Raw genomic sequence first — 23,046 nt, 5'->3', positions numbered from 1 at the left:
TTTCTCATTAAGTGGTTATATAGAATACAAAGAAATTTCCCACTGCATTGGATTTTGCATGCAACTGTGAAACGTTGCATTCCATCTTGTTATTTACACTGTCTTTCTACAGACCAGTTTTGGACTTCTGGCTTTGAAGACCGTTCCAGGCGTATGGGCCTTTAAAGGCCTTGAGATCCTTGATCTAACATTTTTGTTTTAACTTTTCAGCCTGGCAAAAGTTCTCTGGGGGATCTGTGACATTGTCGCATCAACCATCTGTTAGACGAAGTTAGATAGTGAAACAACTTTCTACAGAGCCAGCAAAGGCTATCTACTAACCATTGAAGAATTGTTTTATGGTGCTCTTACCTGTTTTGAATTAGACTCTCTCTTGTGCCAGAAGAATGTCATTCGATGGAGTTCAACAAGATCATGGTCGTGGCATGAAGAAAGACAATTATAATATTGGATTCTTTCAGTCTGCAAACACCCATGCAAATCTTGGGAGAATGAACCAAGGTGCACGAATGGGTGGCTATCTGAATTTTGGACGTGGTCAGGCAGTGGGCCTACAAGCTATGGAACAAATGCATCAGAATATAATATCTTCAGGTATTGGTCCTTCTCGATCCAGCAGTGGTTTGACTTCCTTGTTTGATGTGAGCAGCCGTAATCAGCCCTCACTTGCCGCTCAGAAACGGATTGATGCGGACAAGGCCGGTAATATTTTAACAACCTTTGGCCTTTCATCCAGAGACTTGGATGAACTGAGCCGCTATCCTGAAGACCAACTTACCCCCGAATCCTTGCCAGACATTCTTTTGCAACTTAAAAGAAAAAGAAATGATGTTGGAGCATCTTTGAATTACAACAGAGGTGACATTTCTTCTCGGGAAGATCGTTCCTTCAGAGCCTCCCGTAGTGAGTGGGAGGAAGAAAGGCGCTTTCGGAATAATTTTGAAGGTCGTGATCCTGATGCTGATCCTGTGGTCAATTATGACCATGGTTCTTCTCGAGAGCTGAATTTTAGATATTATGACAGGAAGGACTATGAGCCTGAACGATTACGAGGTGATGACTTCCGTAGGGATGATTTGCATTTGTCTGACCCAATGTATAAATATGATTCTGATTATGGAAAAATGGGGCTGCCTTCTCGTGGCCAAGAAAGGTCCCTTTTTGAAAGAAAACGAGGATCTCCTTCACTGAGCAACGTAAACGATTACCATGGCTTCTTGCCAGGAATGTTCCCTCACTTGTGTTCGCTGTGTGATGTAAATGTTCATTCTGTAAAGGTGAGTGACATTTAATTTAAAAATTGCTTTGTAAAGTATAAGCAACAGTTCTTATTGGACTTATGGAAACCTCACTTGAGTCTTAATTTGTTCCAGATGTTCTTTGGAACATCTTAGCAATATGAAATTTCTACAAAATATCTTTTCATTGAGAAGTAGTTATGAAACTGCAAATCAAATTCATGAGCAGATTGCCAGTGAAAATTACAACATACTTGGTCAAATCAAAGGGGTGTGCAGTACTTGTAACCCATTGCATTATCACTGATAGCATTTGTTTTGAAGCTACTGGGTGTTGGGTCTCAATTTTTTTCTTTGTTTCTGTTCTTAAATATGAGCAAATGGTGCACCTTATTACATGCAAAATAGCCAGAGACCATGTTCAAGTGGGTGTGTTGCCTACCTCAATAGAAGACAGGTTTCTTTTAACATGCTGGGCAATTTTTCAGAAGATAAACCAAAAATCCTGATATAATATGTTCTCGTTCCCTTGTTAAGAGAGAAATTTGGAGTATTTTTCTAGTAAATAGAAAGCAAAGCAGGATAAGATCCTCGAAATCTGAAATAAGAGCATAAATGCAGGAATAAATGTAGGTTAAGAAGCATGAAGAGAAATGGAAGTAATATTTCATGTTGATTTTGTTTCAGAGTCTATGATTTTTTTTTCACAACTTTTCAATTAGCACTAGCATCAAGTCATCCAATGCCCTGTTTCAGAGCTATATTAAGAGGTTATTTCTAAGATCTGTGAAGGTTAAATGTGACAGGAGCCAACTTTGGTTCTGATAGTAGCTTCTGTTGCTTTAATAAAAGCTTACTGAAGATTTATATTCATGAAAAATGTAAATGAGTAATACAGTACTGTGCACACGTTTGATTCTTGTATTTGTTATTGTTTATGTTCCTTTAGAAACAATGGGCTTTTTGGTTTATTTATTGTTGTGGAGTGTCCAAGTGTTTGGTATAAGAAAAAAATTACAAAATTTAATAGATGTCAGCAGCTATGATTTGTAAGTTATTCAGTGCACTTTTCCTTTAAGAGAGATGTCAAAATGCTCAAGTGCTGCTTCTCTTAGTGACTGAAGTAACTTCATATGGTCACATTATAGTTGTACAAAGGTATGTGACTTTAGTGTGCATATGATATCATGAATGTGTAATAGATCATGATAATATAGACCTTAAACTCAGATTGTCATAACAAGCATCTCATTAAGTGACTTTCATGTGATATTAATGTCATTTATGCCAATGCTTTTCCTTTTATTGCCCAGAGGTACTTATTGCATCAGAGTTTTTCAGCACAGTGACCTCTCTGAACAGACCAGAGGGTTTGTTTAAAAGTTGGGTTGTCATTGCATTGATATGCTTTCTCTCCTGTTCTGTTTTGATTGGATAATATTGGACAATGCACCGCCAGTAGTAAGTTCAAAGTAATGCCAAGATTAATGGTGGGTGATTTATTCTAGTAAAACTTTATTTTAGTACTGAACTTGAGAAGTTGCTGATACTATGCTCAGAGGACTCTGGAAAACTGCTTACTTACAGAAAACTAGCAAGTTTTAATTACTGAACCTGACAATAATTAATTAAATCCTTAAGACAATTGTTTTGAATGTAATTTTCCCCCCAAAAAACAAATCCTGCGCACACACAGGAAAGTAGAGACTAATCATAACCTGGTTATGATTAATCATAAATTCTGACCTAATTTCAATGCATTCAATCTATTTGAGGAATAATTTTAAAAGTTGGTATCACAAGTAGGTTCAGTCTCTGGTTTGTTCACTTAAAAGGTCTCCAGCCCTCTACCTCTTTGAAATGTATCCATAAATGTCATGGATGAAGTCCGGATAGGAATATGCTTAAAGTAGCAATAAATAACAAGTCCATGTCCCCCAGTACTTCACAATGTTAGGTGTTACAGCATTCACTGCGTTGTGAATTAAAATCAAGCTTTCTACAGTAAGCAGTTTGGAGGTTGAAAAGCAGCAGCCTTAATGTTGATTACCACAGTTACTCTGGGAGGAGGGGAAAGTATTGCATTATTAAGGGCTGTTTGAATATCTTCAGTTTGACCAGTCATAGTGTTTGATTGGTTCAATTGTGGTACTCCTGCCTCGAGTTTGAGGTTGTTGGTTCAGAATTGGAGGACATGGTCTACGTCCTTATTACCACACCATCTGAGTGGTATTAAATTATCTCAAGTTGCTGCTACTGTTGCCAACAAAAATGTTGAACAATATTTCAGGCCTCATCTGCAAATTGACAGTTGTAATTATAACAACAGAGCTGGAAAAGACTTGAGATAAGGGCATAAAGGGCTATTTTCTTTTAATATGCGGAAACTAAGGTAGAGTGTTTAATGGCAGATTACACCGGTTTTGAGGACTTAAACAGAAAATATTTTTTCTGTTTGTAAAATAAAGTACAATTGGAAAATGAAATGTGCTGCATTTGGGGTGAGTATGCAATTTGATAAGCTGACCTTATAAACAAGTAAAATAGACAACTTGCTTCATGTTGTTTGTAAATAAATGCCCATTCAATCTGTTAAAATGTTGCACAGTCTGTTTTCATGTTCTATTACTACGGTATAGAAATGGTAACAATTATCATTGGTTATATCAATTTTGGTTCTTCACATAATATATACTGTGTATGTAACAAATTGGCAATGATTTTAAAGAATTAGGATTTAATTGGAAATTTGGAAGTTCATAATTCCCTAGGATATTTTTAAAAAGTATTGTTTTGAAGTATTCAAGTTCAGTTAGGTGTTGGAAAAATTGTAGAAGAGAATGAAAAGAAAGTTGTAATTGATTGGAAAGTGTACCTGGTAGAAATGCTTTTTTTTAAAAAAAGAGTAATAATTGCTGTTGTATAGGGCACCTTTTAAATGTTTGATGCTAAGCCCTTGTCAATTAAATTATGTGTTTTATCAATGTGGGAACACAAAGAAATGCTTCAACTTTTTTTTAGCAAAATTAACCATTCAAAGTCATATGTTCACCCTTATGGCACCAAAAGCAGAATACTTTACAGTAGCTTTTGAGATTCTCATTTTTATTTTGTTGCTAAATGCTTTTTTTAAAAAAAAACTAATTTTAGGTTTGTAATTTCAGTTTGTTTTATAAATATATTTAATCAAACACATTTTTCTGGTGCACTAGGCACTGGTGTCAGGTAGGTTTTACAGTAGTTTTTGGTAAACAGCAAGATAGAAACTTAGAAAACCTAAAGCACAATACAGGCCCTTCGGCCCACAAAATTGCGCCGAACATGTCCTTACCTTAGAAATTACCTAGGGCTAACCATAGCCCTCTAAGCTTTTTCTAACCTCCATGTACCTATCCAAAAGTCTCTTAAGACCCTATCATATACGTCTCCACCACTGCTGCCAGCAGCCCATTCCACGCAGTCGCCACTCCGCGTTTTTTTAAAAAAAAACTTACCCCTGACATTTCCTCTGTACCTACTTCCAAGCACCTTAAACCTGTGCCCTCTTGTGGCAGCCATTTCAGCCCTGGGAAAAAGCTTCTGACTTTTTTCCACACGATCAATGCTTCTCATCATCTTATATGTGATGTGAAGCTTTAGAAATATGTGCAGTGTTGTATTTGTTTATCTGTGGAGTTAGAATGGCTTTGGGTTGCAAAACGTATGTTAACTTCACACTTCGGCTGGATCAAATCTTAATATTTTTGATTTGTTTCCCTTTTATCGTGAAGATGAAGTGAATAGCTTTATTGCAAATCATTGGGGTGGGAGGATGTCAAAGTGTTAAGTTATTCAAGAATGGAATCTACCTGCAATCAGTATTGGGGACAGACTCCAAAAGAGTTAATCTTTTGTGGAAAGAGTACAGGGCATTTTGACCTGAAAGATGTTTGAACTTAAGTTATGAAAACTTGGTCAACCTATGATATATTATAAGCTGTAAAAGGGGTGGGGATGGTTGCAGAAATTAGTGAAATTTGATGATAGACCATGGGGCAGGGAGATGCAGAACATATTTATTTCTTCACCACCACCAATGTGAGCATTATAAATATAGAGAAATTAAGGACGTCTAATTCAGATGTATAATTTATTCCCATATTACCATGGTTCCACTGCATACATCATGAGTTTGCTCTGCCTAAAGGCAAATTACAAATTACCTTCATTATATAGGTATTGTAAGTAAATACAGGTGTTTTCCCTGCAGACCTTTAGTGCTTTTCAATAAATTACCCAATTGTGTATGTTTATATTCTAGCCTGATCTATTTAGTACTTCACTCTATTAGTGTCCAAATATTTGTCAGTGGCTTTTGAAATTCCTAATTATTTTCACCATTTCATCCTTTTATCTTACCTGACAAATTATATGAAGTGGCCTCTGAACTAGTAGAATAATTTGTCTAGATAATTCATGCAAAAGTGGCAAATAATTAAAGATAATCATGGGGAATATTTAGGAAACCAAACCAGTTGATAGTGCAAAGTTTCTGCTGATTATTTTGGGACTGTTGTCAGAGCAATTAAACCAAAACGATTTGATCTTGAAGACTCAGGAAAAAATCCCTTTGGGTTTAGAACATAAATTCCTACTCCTACTTGAAGAACAGAATGACTTTGATCATTTTGCCTGTGCAAAAAACTTGCTAAGGTTTGCAGTAAAAGTTTTGTGGGCATGAGATTTTAGGTCTAAATGAGCTAAAGTTGTGAAATCAACATGGAACTGCTATAAACTTTACTGATTTGTTTATTATCACACGATATATTTCCAAGATGTGTATCATTGAATTAACCCTCTTAAATTGCTCTTTATTCCTATTCATATTAACATTTAAAAAAAAATTACTCTGGGTTCCAGTCATCATAGCTTCCCTAAAGTTCTATTACATTTTAACAGCCTAGTTACTGCTGCAGATACCTGAAGTAATGTGGTTTGTATTAATTCAAATTGAAAATAATATCAAACATTCCTGTCAGTTTTGGTTTTACTCCAGACTTATCTGGGCATACCTTAATACAGCTGAACAATTTCCTAATTGGGTTAAAAGCTTCATTAAGTTTGCGGGCCTTGGAGGTGTCAGTGTTTTCCGGCAAGGCATTGTTTGAAAGATTTGTTTCGATGAGACATTGTTTTTGATCCTGTAGTTTCTTAAGTTTGCCAATTTGATCCTAAACAAATCTGATTTGGTACAATTGGCCATTCATTAGACAATCAATTGACAGTTTTGTATCCAGCTATTTGGTTGTAGGTGCATTAAGATTGAGCTCTCATTCGACTTGGGCATGTATCAGAAGTGGTTAGCTGGCAATTATGAACACAGTTATAGTGGGTTAATCACTTGGAAGATTACTTACGGGCACATATACTTTATTGATCCCAAAAGAAGTTAGTGTCACAGCAATTCAAGCACACATATTACAAGAAAACTAAAAAGAATAATAAAAAAGTTACCTTGAACAGTAACAGCCATCACTGCTCCCCCCCCCCCCACTTCCCGGCTATAGGTTGACTCATCATAGAGCTGAATGGTCAAGGGCAAGAATGATCTCGTATAGCACTCCTTGGAGCAGCGCTGTTGTCTTGGCGCTAAAACTGCCATGGTGGCATACTGAGGGTGAGAAAAATTTTCCAGAGTTGCCAGGATTTTCCATAGGGTCATTTGTTCTACCACATCTTCCAGTGTGTTCAGTTTGACTCCTGTAACAGAGTCAGCCTTTCTAATCAGTTTATTGAGCTTGCTGGCATCCCCTGTATTGATGCCATTGCCCCAGCACTTTTCAGTCACAGGGCTTGCTAATTGGATAAGGTATGTTACCATGCATAATCATTGAATATTTAAGTTTTCGATGACAAGTCATCTTCCCATCATTTGTTTCCTCAATTTGTTTTTGTGGAGCATTCATCTTTTGACACAGTCAGCTTAAAATAGCTTTGCTGTTCTTCGTTCATCTTTCCAATTTCCTGGTCTCAGCTATGTAGTATAAGAGTGTGTAAATAAGGGTGAAGAAAATAGATGAGCAGTGTTGCAGAAATTATTGTTGAAGATTTGTCCCAGTGTGTTTTTTTTTAAAATCAAATTCAGGATATTCACTTGTATATGGAGAATGAACTTTATGCCCAGAGCAAGGAAATGTAACCATCAAAAGATTTTCAAACTTTAAATCATACACAGTGTATATTATAAGCTAACATTACAGGTTTTGATCCTGATGCTTAAATTCCATGTAAGATTTCATCCAGTTTTGTCGAGAATGAACCTTTTAGTATATATCTAATTTCTGCTGTATTGGATTGAATTATTTTGTTGCTTAAAATACAGGTTCTGACAAAAAATGATTGATTGTACTGAAATATGATCATATGATTTTGTTAAATACAATTTGTTTCTTCCCCCCCCCCCCCCCCCATATTCCAGGAGTGGAACCAGCATAAGAATGAACCAGCACACAAAAGGCGTTGCTTGCTGCTGTTGGAGATGTATGCAGTTTGTAAAATTTACTCTGGATAGATTAGTGACATGGATTCTTTAAGTTAACGTCATCATGTGAGAAGTGTAGTGTGGTGCATAGTCTGATCACTTGTGTTGTTGGCTAAGCAATCATAAGCTATTTAATTTAAAAGAATGGCATTTATGAAGAGAATGGAAATACTGCTGTTGGATGGATTTAATTCGGTTGGAGGGGATTGGATCATAGGAGGATAAAGGGGGTAGGAATATATTAGCAGTATGCATTTCCACAAAGTCCCTAGAAACCAACAGATGAAAGAAAATATTTTAAAGATGTTGATTTCCTGTTTTTATGTGAACTTTTGCCTACTCAGCTTCCTTGATAGTTTTGAATATTCTGTGGAGATTCCTTTAGGTGAAAATGAGAATATGGTTGTAATCATTGGTCGCTATCCTGGGTTTCATTATCATCCAACTCACAGTTTATTTATTTTGTTCTCTTCCAAAAATATTGCTCCTCATTCTTGTGCATATTTTCCTAATTATTTGTAAAACCAAAGTGAGATAATTCTAAAGCAAGTTAGCTACCTCCTCCTTGCCCTTTTCCCTTAAATTTGTTCTGTGCACATGCTTTTTTGAGTGCATATGTCCTGAAAGTAACTAAGGTAACTTTTGCTGGTGTTATTGATGTGCAATTATGCAGTTGGGAATTATAGCTCTCCTCATTTACTCTTTTATTGAGTGATCATTGTTTCAATTCAGGGACTGCTTTTTGGAAGTATGTAATGAATTTTTGTCTTATTTTCAGTTACCCTCAATGGGTTCCGGAAGGTGTACCATCTGCAAGGTATGTCCAAATTGTTTCAGTGACATTTGGATAAGGAGTGCTAAGTCCGAGTGGTGCTTATTTTGAATATTGCGTAGAATGTAGTAAAATTGCATACAGTTGGACCTGTTTCACTAAACTAGTGGTTGGGCACAGCTTGATTTTTATAAAAGTGAGAACTGAATTTAATTGTTTTTAAAGCATGTTATAGATGGACTGTACAATTTTAGACTCCCAAGTTTGCTGCTTCAGAGATTGCCACATGCTCAGTTGCTGTTTGTGTGCACGCACGCACACACACACACACACACATTTAATTTGTATTGCTTAGGTGTTAGGTTTGTGATTGTTAATTATTATATTGATTGTACTTGAATACTCAACTTGCTTTCTCTTTGGGTCAAATGTAGGAGCAATCCTGCTCGACAGTCCAATTTTGCTCCAGATGCTGCGTCTGCAATCCTCGCAGCCATCAGACAGTTGGATGCACTGGACCCTCGTGGAGGTCAGAATACGATTATCCTGTGTGCCTTTCTGTTTGCAAATCACAGTGATTGTTTTTCTCTAAAATCATTTTCTTACATAATTTTCTAGTTTGGAACACTTACTTAATTGTTGTTTTTAAATAAGCGTCATTTTCACATGGAGTTGCTCTGATGCCTATATCTTATCCTTGAATTCATTGTAGACAATAAGTTAAAACAAGATCACAGACATTTAGTTAGATTTTAGATGCTGAGTTCTTTTATACATAAATCCCTCATAAATTGAATTTGCCATTTTTTTTCCTGTATTTGTAGTCCTGTGGTATTTTCACTTGATCTGTGTGCAGCAGACAAGTGTAATAAAATATAATAGAAATTCACTTGCTGGGAGCTCATGATGTGTTTTTGTTTTCTCAGGCAACAGACAAGGTCAAATCCAGAACAGGCGAAACATGGTTTGTTTTCATCTCATTACAGTATGAAAAAAAATTACACTGATTAAATTTTCAATTTGGTTTCTTCATCTGGGTTTGAAAAAAAATTCCACTTTAGATTGAACTGAAATGGAATAAATTTGATACTGTTACTGCTTTCTGGTAATAGTTTACTCTTCTGAAAAGTATTCTGGTGAATTAATGTGTAAGAAGGTTCCATAATTTTTGTCTTTAGTTCAGGATGTTAAAAGCACTACCTTTTGTGCTTGAATTATTACTACTTTCTATCTTCTGTTGAGAAACAAACTATTTGGTCCATTTGATCCTTGTTGCTCCTTAAAAGCTATTTCCATCCTTCACCCTGTTTTATTTAACACACCTTTTAGATTGTTTTTCTCTTTCATCTTTTCCTTAAGTGCCACCTGTTAGCTGCTTCAGATTTGACTGGGGTTGTGAGTTCACTACTCTTGAATTCTAAATAAATTTAAAACAATAATATTCATTACACTTGTGATCAGCTTAAGAGTTAAGTACACGAAATGATAATGCCATTTACTTTTCAATGAAATACTTGGTTGTTGAAACATGCAGTTAAATTATCTTTCCTTTCAAAAGGCAGTGGATGAACCTGGCCAAGTACTTCATATAACTGAATTGCCCAAAGGAAAATGCAAAGTGAAAGACATTCTCAAACTTGCTCAACCATTTGGATCTATTGCAAAGTATTTGCTTTTAAATACAAAGAGCGAGGTGAGTGAAGGGAATTCCGCAATATCAAATTAGGCTGTTTGGTAGCAGACACCAACAGAGTCAACAGACTTATTTGTAAGGCCAGTGATGTTGTGGGGGTGGAACTGGACTCTGTGACGGTGGTGTCTGACAAGAAGATGCTGTCCAAGTTGCATGCCATCTTGGACAATGACTCCCATCCACTCCATAATGTACTGGTTAGGCACATGAGTACATTCAGCCAGAGACTCATTCCACTGATTTGTAACACTGAGCGTCATAGCAAGTCATTCCTACCTGTAGCCATCAAACTTTACAACTGCTCCCTCAGAGTGTCAGACACCCTGTGCCAGTAGGCTGGTCCTGGACTTATTTCCACTTTGCATGATTAATTTATTATTTAATTATTTATGGTTTTATATTGCTGTATTTCTTCACTATTCTTGGATGGTGCGGCTGTAACGAAACCCAATTTCCCTCGGGATCAATAAAGTTTGTCTGTCTGTAATTTAGTGACGGTAACAGTCTGACTCTTTCTAAAAGTAAATTGCATGTGAAGCTTTGAAGATGCAATTAAATTTTACTTTCTGAGAATGTAGCTTTTAAAAGACAATACCCACTGGCCGGCTGGTAGCATAGTGGCATCAGTGCCGGACTTTGGAGCGAAGGCTTCTGAGTTTGAGTCCAGCTGGCTCCTTTGCATGCTTTCCATCCACGCTGGGTTGAGCTTCGAGCTAGCAGCTCAGCCTCGTAAAAGTAAGAAAGCTTGCTTAAAAAACGCTGTCGTGACGGCATCCCAATGACTCCACTTGGAGTTAAGGGCTTTCTTCTTCTTCAATACCCACCACTATTTTCAATAATTTATCATTATTGATAATGAGATCTATAGCTTGACATTTGTGATGGTCACAAGCATTTTTTGTTTAAACTCAAACTTAGGGGTTTGTACAAATGACCACAAGTGGACAAGCTCAAGCAGCAGTCGCCTATTACAGTATGAATCCGGCAATTCTTTATGGCAAGAAAGTTCGAGTGGATATATCTCTCAAATACAAAGAGATAGATTTGAAGGTAATTGAAATAGGCTATCGGTGAATGTTTCAGTTATTGTTTTCTGCATTTGAGTCTTTTTAAAAATATTAAGTTTTGCTGTTGGTGTTTCTTCTGCTGCCTCTTCTGACTACCAGTTGTAACATGGGTCTGCAACTGGGTCTCAGCCTTTTGGCTTCAGAAGGGTTAGAAGCCATTGGAGTAATATATTTGGGGAGAAAGTTCTACCCTGTGTGACTTCATTAGAAAAATGATTTTAAAATTGAAAGTTTGGCATTTAAGCAGCTCTTTCTTTAAAATTGCTCTTTCCAGAAACAAAAACAAGAAAGTGGTGGCAGGGTGGCGCTTCTCCAGAACCTTCCTCCCTCTGGGTATTCGGATGCTGATGTTGTGAAAATGGGCACCAGCTTTGGGAAAGTACTTAATTACATTGTGATGAGACTGAGGAACCAGGTATCATTAAAAGTATTTTTGGTGTTTAAAGAAGGCAAGAGTTGCAATTAATTATTTGATATACCTGCTGTAAGAATTTACTGTAATGTTTATAATGTTCATGTACAAAAAGTTAAATGACCAGAGGAGGAGCAAGGGAAAAAGAATTTGTCAGTAGTTGAACCATTGGGTCCAGGGATATATGGTATATTGTTACTCTATTGTGGATTGTGAAAAGAATGTTACGATCAATTTCACATTGACTTTCTCCTTGTATTAATGCTGTAACCAACAGGCCTTTCTGGAAATGGAGTCAAGAAAATGTATGTTAGAAATGGTTAAATGCCACAAGAAAAACCCTCTAATATTTCGAGGTAGGAAGATAACAGTGGATGCATCTCAGAAATACAGAACTCTTGTACTGAAGGTAAGGAATACCCTAATTGTAATTCTCTGACAACTGGAAATATTTAAAATTAAATAATTGTCCATGAAGTTCTCTGTGATTTCCTAAGTTGGTGAAAGCTGTTACATGGCAGCATGTTGTTTCTTCAAGTGATCATTTCTAAACATTTGGCATTGTGACTTTTTCAAAAGCAAAGTACTGCAGATGAAAGTGGTAGTGATGGGGCATCTAATCGACGTTTAAAAGCCTGGGCAGGTACATGCATAGGAAAGGTTTAGAGCTGTTTTCGTTCGTTTACATTGGCCTAGAGTTTGTCACATAGTTGAACTGTTCTCTGGTTTCATGTTTCCCAGCATACCTGGGTCTCTTCCTCTTTCTGTTTTTTTGCTGCCTCTTGATGCAGCATTCTGTTACATAAAGACCAACCCAATTGTTCTCCATAAATTTGCTTACAGATATGATGCTGTGAGAATCTGCTCCAGCCTGTGTAAGGCAGATTCATTTCTACCTTGAAAACCTGAATTAACCAACTTTCTTGCTATCCACTCTCACTCTGGACCATGACCCTGCAATTGAACATCAGATCATTGATTTGATTTTCCTGGTGGTCTCTTTCCGCAGTCTCTAACTTCAAAATCCCCAATCATTCCTCAAGCATCACAGTAGCACAGTGGTTAGAGCAACACTATTACGATTCGGGGCATCGGTGTTCAGAGTTCAATGTCTGCATCAGCTGTAAGGAGTTGCTGTATGTACTCCTTGTGGAATGCTTGGGCTTTCTCTGGGTGCTCAGGTTTCCTCCCATAGTTCAAATACCTTCTTGGTTAGTTAATTGGTCATTGTAAATTTGTAAAGTATGCTGTGATTAGGGTAGGTAATTCGGGTTGTCAGAGGTTTCTGCAGCAGCAGGGCCTACTCTGTACTGGTTCTCTAAAATAAATGCATAGTTTGCTGCAGCTTTCCAATACTGACATTGGACCCTTAGAGTATTGCATGATATGTAACTTCATTTAGATCAAACATGGGCAAGGAAGTTTCCTCATTAACAGCTACCTTATTTTATTTTCATCAGCTGCTTTCTCATCAATGAAATTGAAAATGAACACATGAGAATTTTCCTTGTTACAACTCTGCTGGATTCATAAAATGTTCTTGTTTGATCAGATCTTGTCTTATGAGCTATTCTAAACAATATGCCTGAATGTCTTGGTTTTTTCAAGAGTGCAGCATAGATTTACCAGGAAAATACTTTGTTTGTGGTGGTTAAATTGCCTAGAGAGATTCCACAAATTAGTATTCAATTTCCTGGAATTGACATGTGAGGAATGATTTGAAGTTTTCAAATATTTATCTGATATATTGCTATGCTGGTTGGGCATAGACTAAAATATAGTCTTTTTAGCAAAGTGATAAGCTAATTGTAGAAATAGCAGTAATAAGGCTTGAGAGGTAAATTGTCTTAGTCCTTTATAGTAAACTGTATAACTTTGGTATATATTTGAAACATGAGACCCTTTGAACAGCCATGACCTATATCTTCTGAACCTAGAGTTTTCTACAGTATTCCTGATATTGTACTAATCTTTACATTTTTTAATTCCAGAAACCAAGCATTAAGGTTCAAGAAGTGTTGAAGGACCAGGATAAACCAGATAGGTAAAATGGGCTCAAAGTTAATGTATTTTATGGTGATGTATTTGAAAGTCACTTTGGCCATTTTCTTTTGGTTATTTGGAGAGATAGAAAGGAATGCTCCTATTTCTGTAGATGGTCAAGCACTTAAAGATACACTTCATGAAAAATAATAATCCTTAGGCAGTATATCTTCAGATTTATTCATTCTTGGAATATGCACATAGTTGGCAATACCAGCATGGTCTATCTCTTGTAGTTCCTTAACTGACGAGGTTATTAAGACTTGATCATATTAAGGGATCTGCAAGTGCATAAAGAACAGAAATTAGAAGAAAATGTTGGAAGCTTAGCAGATGAGGCAGGATCTTTGGTTAGTGATTCAAGATGAATACTATCAGAACTGGGACAGAAAACACAATGGTTTTAAGTTGCAGGGAAGTTCTAAGAAGGATGTGTTGGACACAAGCAACAGGGGCAAGCCAAGTTTGCCAAGGAAATAGAGTCCAGGAACTCAGGCTGGCAAGCAGTGTCGGTAGTGTGGGTAAAGAGAAAGAAACTAGTTGAAGTTTCAGGTTAAGGACCCTTTATTAGAACAAACAAAGCAATTCATTATTTCAGTCTAAGTAGCAAAAGTTGAGGGTGAAATCTGGAGAAGAGAGATCCATAAAAGGGAAGGCAAGTCAGATGGAGCATCTGAATTTAAGAACAAACTGGCAACCAAATGAAAAGTTATGAGAATGATCTGAACTTTTCTCCTACCAAATACATTCTTTTGGTTTAGTGTTTAACCTATTTTCCCCCCTCCATATCCAGAATATCTTGGATCAAATATAGACTTCCATATGTTATAAAAACTGTGACAAATGTGAGTTTGGGGCCAGTTTATTTTAGCCCATAGATTGTCTGCCATTGATTTGATTCAATTACCAGAGTTAAATCTTATTATTTTATATTATTTGCTTCGCTCCCAGAAGAAGACGACATTCCCGCAGTCCTTTTAAGAAGAAAGTACCAAGCAAATCTAGGAGCTCTCCAAAAGCTGATGGGGATAAAGGAGAGCAGGCAACCTCAGAGGGTTCACCTTCAAAAGCAATCAAGAAAGATAACTCTGAGGGAGATAGTGAACTAGAAATCAAATCTGAAGAAAAAAAGGAAGATTCACAAGAAGCAATTGCAGTTGTTGAAAGTGATGTGGAACTTGATGAAGGAGGTATGGTTGAGGGGCTCTGCATTAGCGAATCAGAGAATGAAGCTGATCAAGAAGATTTACTGAAGGAAACGGTACATGAGATGGAAGGGTCTGACTCAGTGGAACCAGATTCAAAAACAGACATGGCAACAAGTGTGCAAAATGCATCAGGACCAGCTGAAACGGTAAAAGTTTAGGCATGTTTCTTTGACTAAGAGGGCGCGTGTGGAATATAATATATATAAATTTTCAGAAAGCTTCCTTTCAGGTTGGACAGAAGAGGATGGTCAAAAAGCACAGTGTTTGTGGTGATGTACTAAGGTGGGTTGAGAATTCATAATCAGCCATAAAGCATCAATGAGAGTAAATGGATCATTCTCTTAGACTCTGATCAGTGGGATATAGCCAGGATTATTGCATGGGCCCAGCATTTCATGATCTGCATGAATAATTTGATTGAGGTGACCAAACATTTGCATGTTTGCTGACAATATAAAACAAGGTGGGATTGTATATAGAGAAGCTTTACAGGGTAAGACAAATGGAATGAGTAGGCAACATATTGTGGGGAAAGATGTGAGACTATTCATTTTGCTGCACAGTGTTCAGTGTTTTTATGGAGAAAGAGATTGGTGATATTAATGTTCAGAGGAGGCTGAGATGTCCCTGGGCACAAGTTGTTGAATGTCAGTATGAAGTTGTAGTAAATGACTAGGAAATCAAGTGATATGTGGTTTGTTGAAATACAGTAAGTGTAGATGTGATGCAAGTCATACACCGCCTAGATAAGACCGTACTGTAGCGGTGTGCTACACGCAGCGCTAAAATTATGACACGGAGTCGGTAACTGCAGTCGAAGGAAAAAACTTTATTCGAAAACTTCAGCCTCACTTTTAAGCCTCTGTTAACCGGCCCCCCATGGCGCAGAGGCTCCAAAGCTCTGCTCGCAAACCCCCGTAGGCTATCTAATTGTGAGTCGGTTCGGATACGCCAGGAAATGGGTCGCCACATAACCCCCCCCCCCCAGAACCGGCGATACACCCCCCAATGTCCACAGTCTGGGCCAGAACCTGCTTGGGAGGTCGGCCTCTGCGCCGAGGCGCCGGAAACTCGGCCAGTTGTGCCAGGTCCACATGGGCCGGTTTGAGGCGGTCCACCGTGAAAACCTCCTCTTTCCCCCCAACGTCCAGCACGAACGTGGACCCGTTGTTCCGGAGCACCATAAACGGCCCCTCGTATGGCCGCTGCAGCGGCGACCGATGCCCGCCCCTTCGTACAAACACAAACTTACAGTTCTGTAGGTGCCGCCCGTGCTGTGAAGTGGGTATGGGGGCCAGGTTACCGAGCTTCTCGCGTAGTCTGCCCAGGACTGCTGCGGGTTCTTCCTCTTGCCCCCTTGGGGCTGGTAGGAACTCCCCGGGGACGACCAGGGGCGCGCCGTATACCAACTCGGCCGACGAGGCGTGCAGGTCGTCCTTGGGCGCTGTGCGAATGCCGAGTAGGACCCAGGGAAGCTCGTCCGCCCAGTTGGCTCCTCGCAGGCGGGCCATGAGGGCCGACTTCAGGTGACGGTGGAAACGCTCCACTAGCCCGTTCGACTGTGGGTGGTAGGCAGTTGTGTGGTGCAGCTGAGTCCCCAAAAGGCTGGCCATAGCTGACCACAGGCTGGAGGTGAACTGGGCGCCTCTGTCGGAGGTAATGTGGGCTGGTACACCAAAGCGAGATATCCAGGTGGCGATCAGGGCTCGGGCGCAAGATTCGGAGGTGGTGTCGGTGAGCGGGACCGCCTCTGGCCATCTTGTGAACCGGTCCACGATAGTCAGGAGGTAACGCGCTCCGCGCGACACTGGCAGGGGGCCCACGATATCCACATGAATGTGGTCGAAACGCCGGTGGGCGGGATGGAACTGCTGCGGTGGGGCTTTGGTGTGCCGCTGCACCTTGGCCATCTGGCAGTGCATGCACGTTTTGGCCCATTCACTGACCTGTTTGCGGAGTCCGTGCCAAACGAACCTGCTGGAAACCATCCGGACAGTTGTCCGGATGGAGGGATGCGCCAAGTTATGAATGGAGTCGAAAACGCGGCGCCGCCATGCTGTCGGGACGACTGGACGGGGCTGGCCGGTGGCGACGTCACAGAGTAGGGTCCTCTCACCTGGGCCCACGGGGAGGTCCTGGAGCTGCAAACCGGAGACTGCGGTTCTGTAACTCGGAATCTCCTCATCCGCCTGCTGCGCCTCTGCCAGTGCCTCAAAGTCTACCCCTTGGGAAAGGGCATGAACGGTAGGGCGAGAGAGCGCATCCGCCACGACATTGTCCTTACCCGAGACGTGCCGGACATCCGTCGTGTATTCAGAGATGTAGGACAGGTGGCGTTGCTGGCGGGACGACCAGGGGTCGGACGCTTTCGTAAACGCAAAGGTAAGCGGTTTGTGGTCCGTGAACGCGGTGAAGGGCCGACCTTCTAGGAAGTACCTGAAATGCCGGATTGCCAGGTAGAGCGCCAACAGTTCCCGGTCGAAAGCACTGTACTTAAGCTTGGGTGGCCGCAGGTGTTTGCTGAAAAACGCCAGGGGTTGCCAGCGACCTGCGATGAGCTGCTCCAGCACCCCACCGACTGCCGTGTTTGATGCGTCCACTGTGAGGGCGGTAGGGGTGTCCATTCTGGGATGTACTAGCATTGCGGCGTCCGCCAAAGCTTCCTTCGTTTGAACGAAAGCGGCGGCGGACTCCTCGTCCCAGGTAATGTCCTTGCTCGGACCCGACATCAGGGCGAACAGGGGGCGCATGATCCGGGCAGCTGAAGGGAGGAAGCGGCGGTAGAAATTGACCATACCTACGAATTCCCGAAGGCCTTTGATCGTGGTGGGTCGGGGGAAGTGGCGGACCGCATCTACCTTAGCGGGCAGAGGGGTTGCCCCGTCTTTAGTAATCCTGTGGCCCAGGAAGTCAATGGTATCGAGTCCGAACTGGCATTTGGCGGGGTTGATTGTAAGACCGTACTCACTCAGTCGGGCGCAGAGTTGACGGAGGTGGGACAGATGCTCCTGACGACTGCCGCTGGCTATGAGGATGTCATCCAAATAGATGAACGCGAAGTCCAGGTCCCGTCCCACCGCTGGAATGTCTGTGCGGCATTCTTCAGGCCGAACGGCATGCGGAGGAACTCGAAAAGGCCGAAAGGGGTGATGAGAGCCGTTTTGGGGACGTCGTCAGGATGCATCGGGATTTGATGGTATCCCCGGATGAGATCTACCTTGGAGAAGATCCGTGCGCCGTGCAGGTTTGCTGCAAAGTCCTGAATGTGCGGCACAGGGTAGCGGTCCGGTGTGGTAGCCTCGTTCAGCCTGCGGTAGTCGCCGCACGGTCTCCAGCCCCCCGTCGCTTTGGGCACCATGTGCAGGGGGGAGGCCCATGGGCTGTCGGACCGCCAGATGATCCCCAATTCCTCCATCCTCTGGAACTCCTCCTTCGCCAGTCGGAGCTTGTCCAGGGGAAGCTGCCGAGCGCGGGTGTGGAGGGGTGGTCCCTGGGTCGGGATGTGGTGCTGTACGCCGTGCCTGGGCATGGCCGCTGTGAACTGCGGTGCCAGAACCGATGGGAACTCCGCCAGGACCCTGGTGAAGTCGTTGTCGGACAGCGTGATGGAGCCGAGGTAAGGGGCTGGCAACTGGGCTGCACCCAGGGAGAACGTCTGAAAGGTCTCGGCGTGGACCAGTCTCTTCCTGGGCAGGTCGACCAGTAGGCTGTGAGCCCGCAAAAAATCCGCACCCAGAAGCGGTTGGGCTACGGCGGCCAGTGTAGTCCCACGTGAACTGGCTGGAGCCGAACTGTAGCTGCACCTGACGGGTGCCATAGGTCCTTACGGTGCTGCCGTTCACGGCCCTCAGGGGGGGACCCGGTGCCCTGCTGCGGGTGTCGTAACCCGTCGGAGGTAAAACGCTGATCTCAGCCCCAGTATCGACCAAAAACTGGCGTCCCAACCTTCTATCCCACACATACAGGAGGCTATCCCGATGGCCAGCCGCCGTAGCCATCAGCAGCGGCTGGCCCTGGCATTTCCCGGGAACTTGCAGGGCGGGCAACAACGGCGGGCTTCTGCGCCCCACCGCTGGTGGTAGAAACACCAGGGTTTCTTTGGGCCGGGGGTTGGCGGGCTCTGCGGCTGGGCCTGGACTGGTTTGCTGCTGGAAGCGTGGCTGGGAGATCTGTGCGATGGACGCCCCGCTCACCTTTTTGGCGTTCCACAGCAAGTCCGCCCGGGCTGCCACCTTCCGGGGGTCACTGAAATCCGCGTCGGACAGCAGCAGGCATATGTCCTCGGGCAGCTGCTCCAGGAATGCCTGCTCAAACATGAGGCATGTGTGTCCGTCGGCCAGAGACAACATCTCATTCATTAAAGCCGATGGAGGTCTGTCGCCCAAGCCGTCCAGGTGCAGTAAACGGGCAGCTCGCTCACGCCGTGAGAGTCCGAAAGTCCTGAGGAGCAGAGCTTTGAATTCCGTGTACTTGCCGTCTGCCGGGGGCGACTGTACGAACTCCGCGACCTGGGCCGCTGTGTCCTGGTCGAGGGAGCTCACCACGTAGTAGTAGCGGGTGTCTTCTGAGGTGATCTGGTGAACGTGGAATTGGGCTTCGGCTTGCTGGAACCATAGGTCCGGGCGCTGTGTCCAGAAACCCGGCAGTTTCAACGAAACCGCATGAACAGAGGCGGCGTCGGTCATTTCTGGTCCAAAAATCGTTTGGACCGTCGGGGTCACCAATTGTAGTGGTGTGCTACACGCAGCGCTAAAATTACGACACGGAGTCGGTAACTGCAGTCGAAGGAAAAAACTTTATTCGAAAACTTCAGCCTTACTTTTAAGCCTCTGTCAACCGGCCCCCCATGGCACAGAGGCTCCAAAGCTCTGTGCTCGCAAACCCCCGTAGGCTATCTAATTGTGAGTCGGTTCGGATACGCCAGGAAATGGGTCGCCACAGTACCTCAATTTTGATCTGTTTACTTTAGGAGAAAAATTAAAATATACTGTTGTTTTATTTGAATAGTTTTCTGGCCCAAATCTAGGAACGACTAGTTTGCTAATCAAGAAGAGGTTAAGTGAATGTGGGGCCCGTGGTCGCTCAGAGGTTCATAATTGAAAGGGATTTCTTGTTGAAACTTTTACAGTTTGACAGACAAGCTGCAGAAAGAATTTTGCACCTGCTTGCGCCTAACACCAAAGGTTATATTCTTAGTGTAGGGGGTAAAGTTAGGCCAATTTGGATTGAAGTGAGCAGTAACTTGTCTTTTTGGTGAATGGTGAGTCTTTGGAATTGTATATTTTTATGCAAAATTAGGTGGATTGGTGAATATTAAAAGTGATACAGTTATGGGACTGTTCAAGAAAATGGAACAGAGATAGAAGATCAGCCATAGTTATGAATGGTAGAGCCTGCCTCCTGTGTATTGTATTTGTTATTCCTCTTGTATTTTTCTGTTCTGAATTGGGTGCCAACCCTATCCCGAGTGGGGATTCCCCCTACCACCACTCTGCTCCGTCTAGCGGAATTAGTTCTTACTCTCAATAATTTTTCCTTTGGCTACTCCCACTTCCTCCAAACCAAAGGTGTAGCCATGGGCACCTGCATGGGTCCCAGTTATGCCTGACTTTTTGGTTTTGTGGAACAGTCCATGTTCCAAGCCTATACAGGTATTTGTCCCCCTCTTTTCCTTCGCTACATCGATGACTGCATTGGCACTGCCTCCTGCATGCATGCTGAGCTTGTTGACTTAATTAACTTTGCCTCCAACTTTCACCCTGCCCTCAAATTTACCTGGTCCATTTCTGACACCTCCCTCCCCTTTCTTGATCTTTCTGTCTCCATCTCTGGAGACGGCTTATCTACGGATACCTACTATAAGCATACTGACTCTCACAGCTACCTGGACTATTCCTCTTCCCAACCTGTCTCTTGCAAAAATGCTATCCCCTTCTCACAATTCCTCCGCCTCCGCCGCATCTGCTCTCAGGATGAGGCGTTTCATTCCAGGATGAAGGAGATGTCTTCTTTTTTTAAACAGAGGCTTCCCTTCTTCCATCATCAACTCCGTTGTCAAATGCATCTCTCCCATTTCCCGCACATCTGCCCTCACCCCATCCACCCACCACCCCACTCGGGATAGGGTTCCCCTTGTCCTCACCTACCACCCCAACACATAATACTCCGTAACTTCTGCCACCTCCAAAGGGATCCCACAACCAAGCACATCTTTCCCTCCCCCCACTTCTGCTTTCCGCAGGGATTGCTCCCTACACGACTCCCTTGTCCGTTTGTCTCCCCCCCCCCCCCCCCCCCCAATCCCTTCCCACTGAGCTCCCTCTTGGCACTTACCTTGTAAGCGGAACAAGTGCTATACCTGCCCTTACACTTCCCCCCTCCTCACCACCAGGGCCCTGCAGGGCCCCAGACAGTCCTTCCAGGTGAGGCGACACTTCACCTGTGAGTCGCCTGGTGTGGTATACTGTGTCCGGTGCTCCCGGTGTGGCCTTTTATATGTTAGTGAGACCTGACACAGACTGGGAGACAGTTTCGCTGAACACCTACGCTCTGTCCGCCAGAGAAAGCAGGATCTCCCAGTGGCCACACATTTCAATTCCACATCCTATTCCCATTCTGATATGTCTATCCATGGCCTCCTCTATTGTCAAGATGAAGCCACACTCAGGTTGGAGGAACAACACCTTGTATACCAGCTGGGTAGCCTCCAACCTGATGGCATGAACGTTGACTTCTCTAACTTCCGTTAATGCCCCTCCTCCCCTTCTTACCCCATCCCTGATATATTTAGTTTTAGTTTTTTTTCCCCCTTCCTTTTTTTTTTCTCTCTTTCTGCCCATCACTCTGCTTGTTCTCCATCTCCCTCTGGTGTTCCCCTCCCCCTATCTTTCTCCCTAGGCCTCCTGTCCAATGATCCTCTCCGTTCTCCAGCTCTGTATCCCTTTTGCCTATCACCTTTCCAGCTCTCAGCTTCACCCCACCCCCTCCGGTCTTCTTTCATTTCGCTTTTTCCCCTCCCCCTGCTACCTTCAAATCTCTTACTATCTTTCCTTTCAGTTAGTCCTGACAAAGGGTCTTGGCCCAAAACGTCGACAGTGCTTCTCCTTATAGATGCTGCCAGGCCTTCTGCGTTCCACCAGCTTTTTGTGTGTGTTGCTTGAATTTCCAGCATCTGCAGATTTCCTCGTGTCAACCTGTTTGATGTTAGTGGGATTCCAAGCATGGAGGGTGTGGGGATTCTGGGAAGGAGGAAAGCTATCAAAGTACTGAGGCAACATCAAAAGAAAGCAACTAAAAAGTGTGCTGGGGAAACTTACCAGGTCAGGCAGCATCTGTGGAAGTTAATGAACTGTCAACATTTCGGGCTGAGACCCTCCTTCAGGACTAGAAAGGAAGGAGTCAGAATAAGAAGGTTGGGGTAGTGGAAGGTGGATATCCGGAAGGTGATAGGTGGAAACCAGGTGTGTGGGAAAGGTAGAGTGTTGGAGTGGAAGAAATCTTGAAAGAGGATAGTGGACCATGGGGTGGAGGGGAACCAGGGGAAGCTGATAGACAGATGAGAAGAGGTACGAGGCTAGAGTGGGGAATAAGAGGAGGGGAGTTTTTTCTGGAAGGAAAAATTGATGTTCATGCCATCAGGTTGGAGGCTATCCAGATAAAATGAGGTATTGCTCTTCAACCTTGAGAGTGGCCTCTTTGTAGTACAAAAAGAGGCTATATTGACCAACATGTTGAAACTTAAATGGGAGTCAAATTAAAATGGCCACTGGGAAAATCTGCATTTAACAAATGGAGTTGAGGTACTCCATTTGCCCTTGACAACAGTCCCCCGTATGTGTAAGGAAATGGACAGTCAATGCTTGGGGGAAAACATAATATGAGATATTGCACTTTTGTTCTATCTGGCTCAGAAGCCAGGATCTTCTGGTGGCCACACATTCCAGTTTCACTTCTCATTCTAACATTGATATGTCTGATCATGGCTGCTTGTACTGACCAAGTGCAGGTCGAAGGAGCAACATCTCATATTCCATCTTTGTAGTCTCCAACCTAACAGCATCAAATTTGATTTCTCTAATTTCCTTTAACTACTT

At 42.5% G+C, this 23,046-nt stretch overlaps 1 protein-coding gene across 5 annotated transcripts in view; it reads left to right on the top strand.

Annotated features, from left to right (window-relative positions):
• Window positions 1–23,046, top strand: part of LOC132405342 (matrin-3-like) — a 53,707-nt gene that overhangs the window by 13,510 nt on the left and 17,151 nt on the right. For 3 of the 5 annotated variants that reach the window (XM_059990067.1, XM_059990068.1, XM_059990065.1), the window contains exons 2-12: window positions 211–1,277; window positions 7,696–7,757; window positions 8,537–8,575; window positions 8,965–9,059; window positions 9,457–9,494; window positions 10,089–10,223; window positions 11,142–11,273; window positions 11,565–11,705; window positions 11,980–12,111; window positions 13,694–13,746; window positions 14,697–15,099. In XM_059990067.1, the coding sequence (XP_059846050.1) occupies window positions 387–1,277; window positions 7,696–7,757; window positions 8,537–8,575; window positions 8,965–9,059; window positions 9,457–9,494; window positions 10,089–10,223; window positions 11,142–11,273; window positions 11,565–11,705; window positions 11,980–12,111; window positions 13,694–13,746; window positions 14,697–15,099 (2,121 nt within the window). In that variant the 5' untranslated portion in view covers window positions 211–386. The remainder of the gene's footprint in view (window positions 1–210; window positions 1,278–7,695; window positions 7,758–8,536; window positions 8,576–8,964; window positions 9,060–9,456; window positions 9,495–10,088; window positions 10,224–11,141; window positions 11,274–11,564; window positions 11,706–11,979; window positions 12,112–13,693; window positions 13,747–14,696; window positions 15,100–23,046) is intronic. The other 2 variants (XM_059990069.1, XM_059990070.1) reach the window with 2 other exon arrangements.

This window comes from Hypanus sabinus, chromosome 15, assembly GCF_030144855.1.
Source record: "Hypanus sabinus isolate sHypSab1 chromosome 15, sHypSab1.hap1, whole genome shotgun sequence".
Taxonomy (NCBI): domain Eukaryota; kingdom Metazoa; phylum Chordata; class Chondrichthyes; order Myliobatiformes; family Dasyatidae; genus Hypanus; species Hypanus sabinus.
Note: the sequence above shows the minus strand (reverse complement) of the source record. Positions and strands in the feature narration are given on the sequence as shown.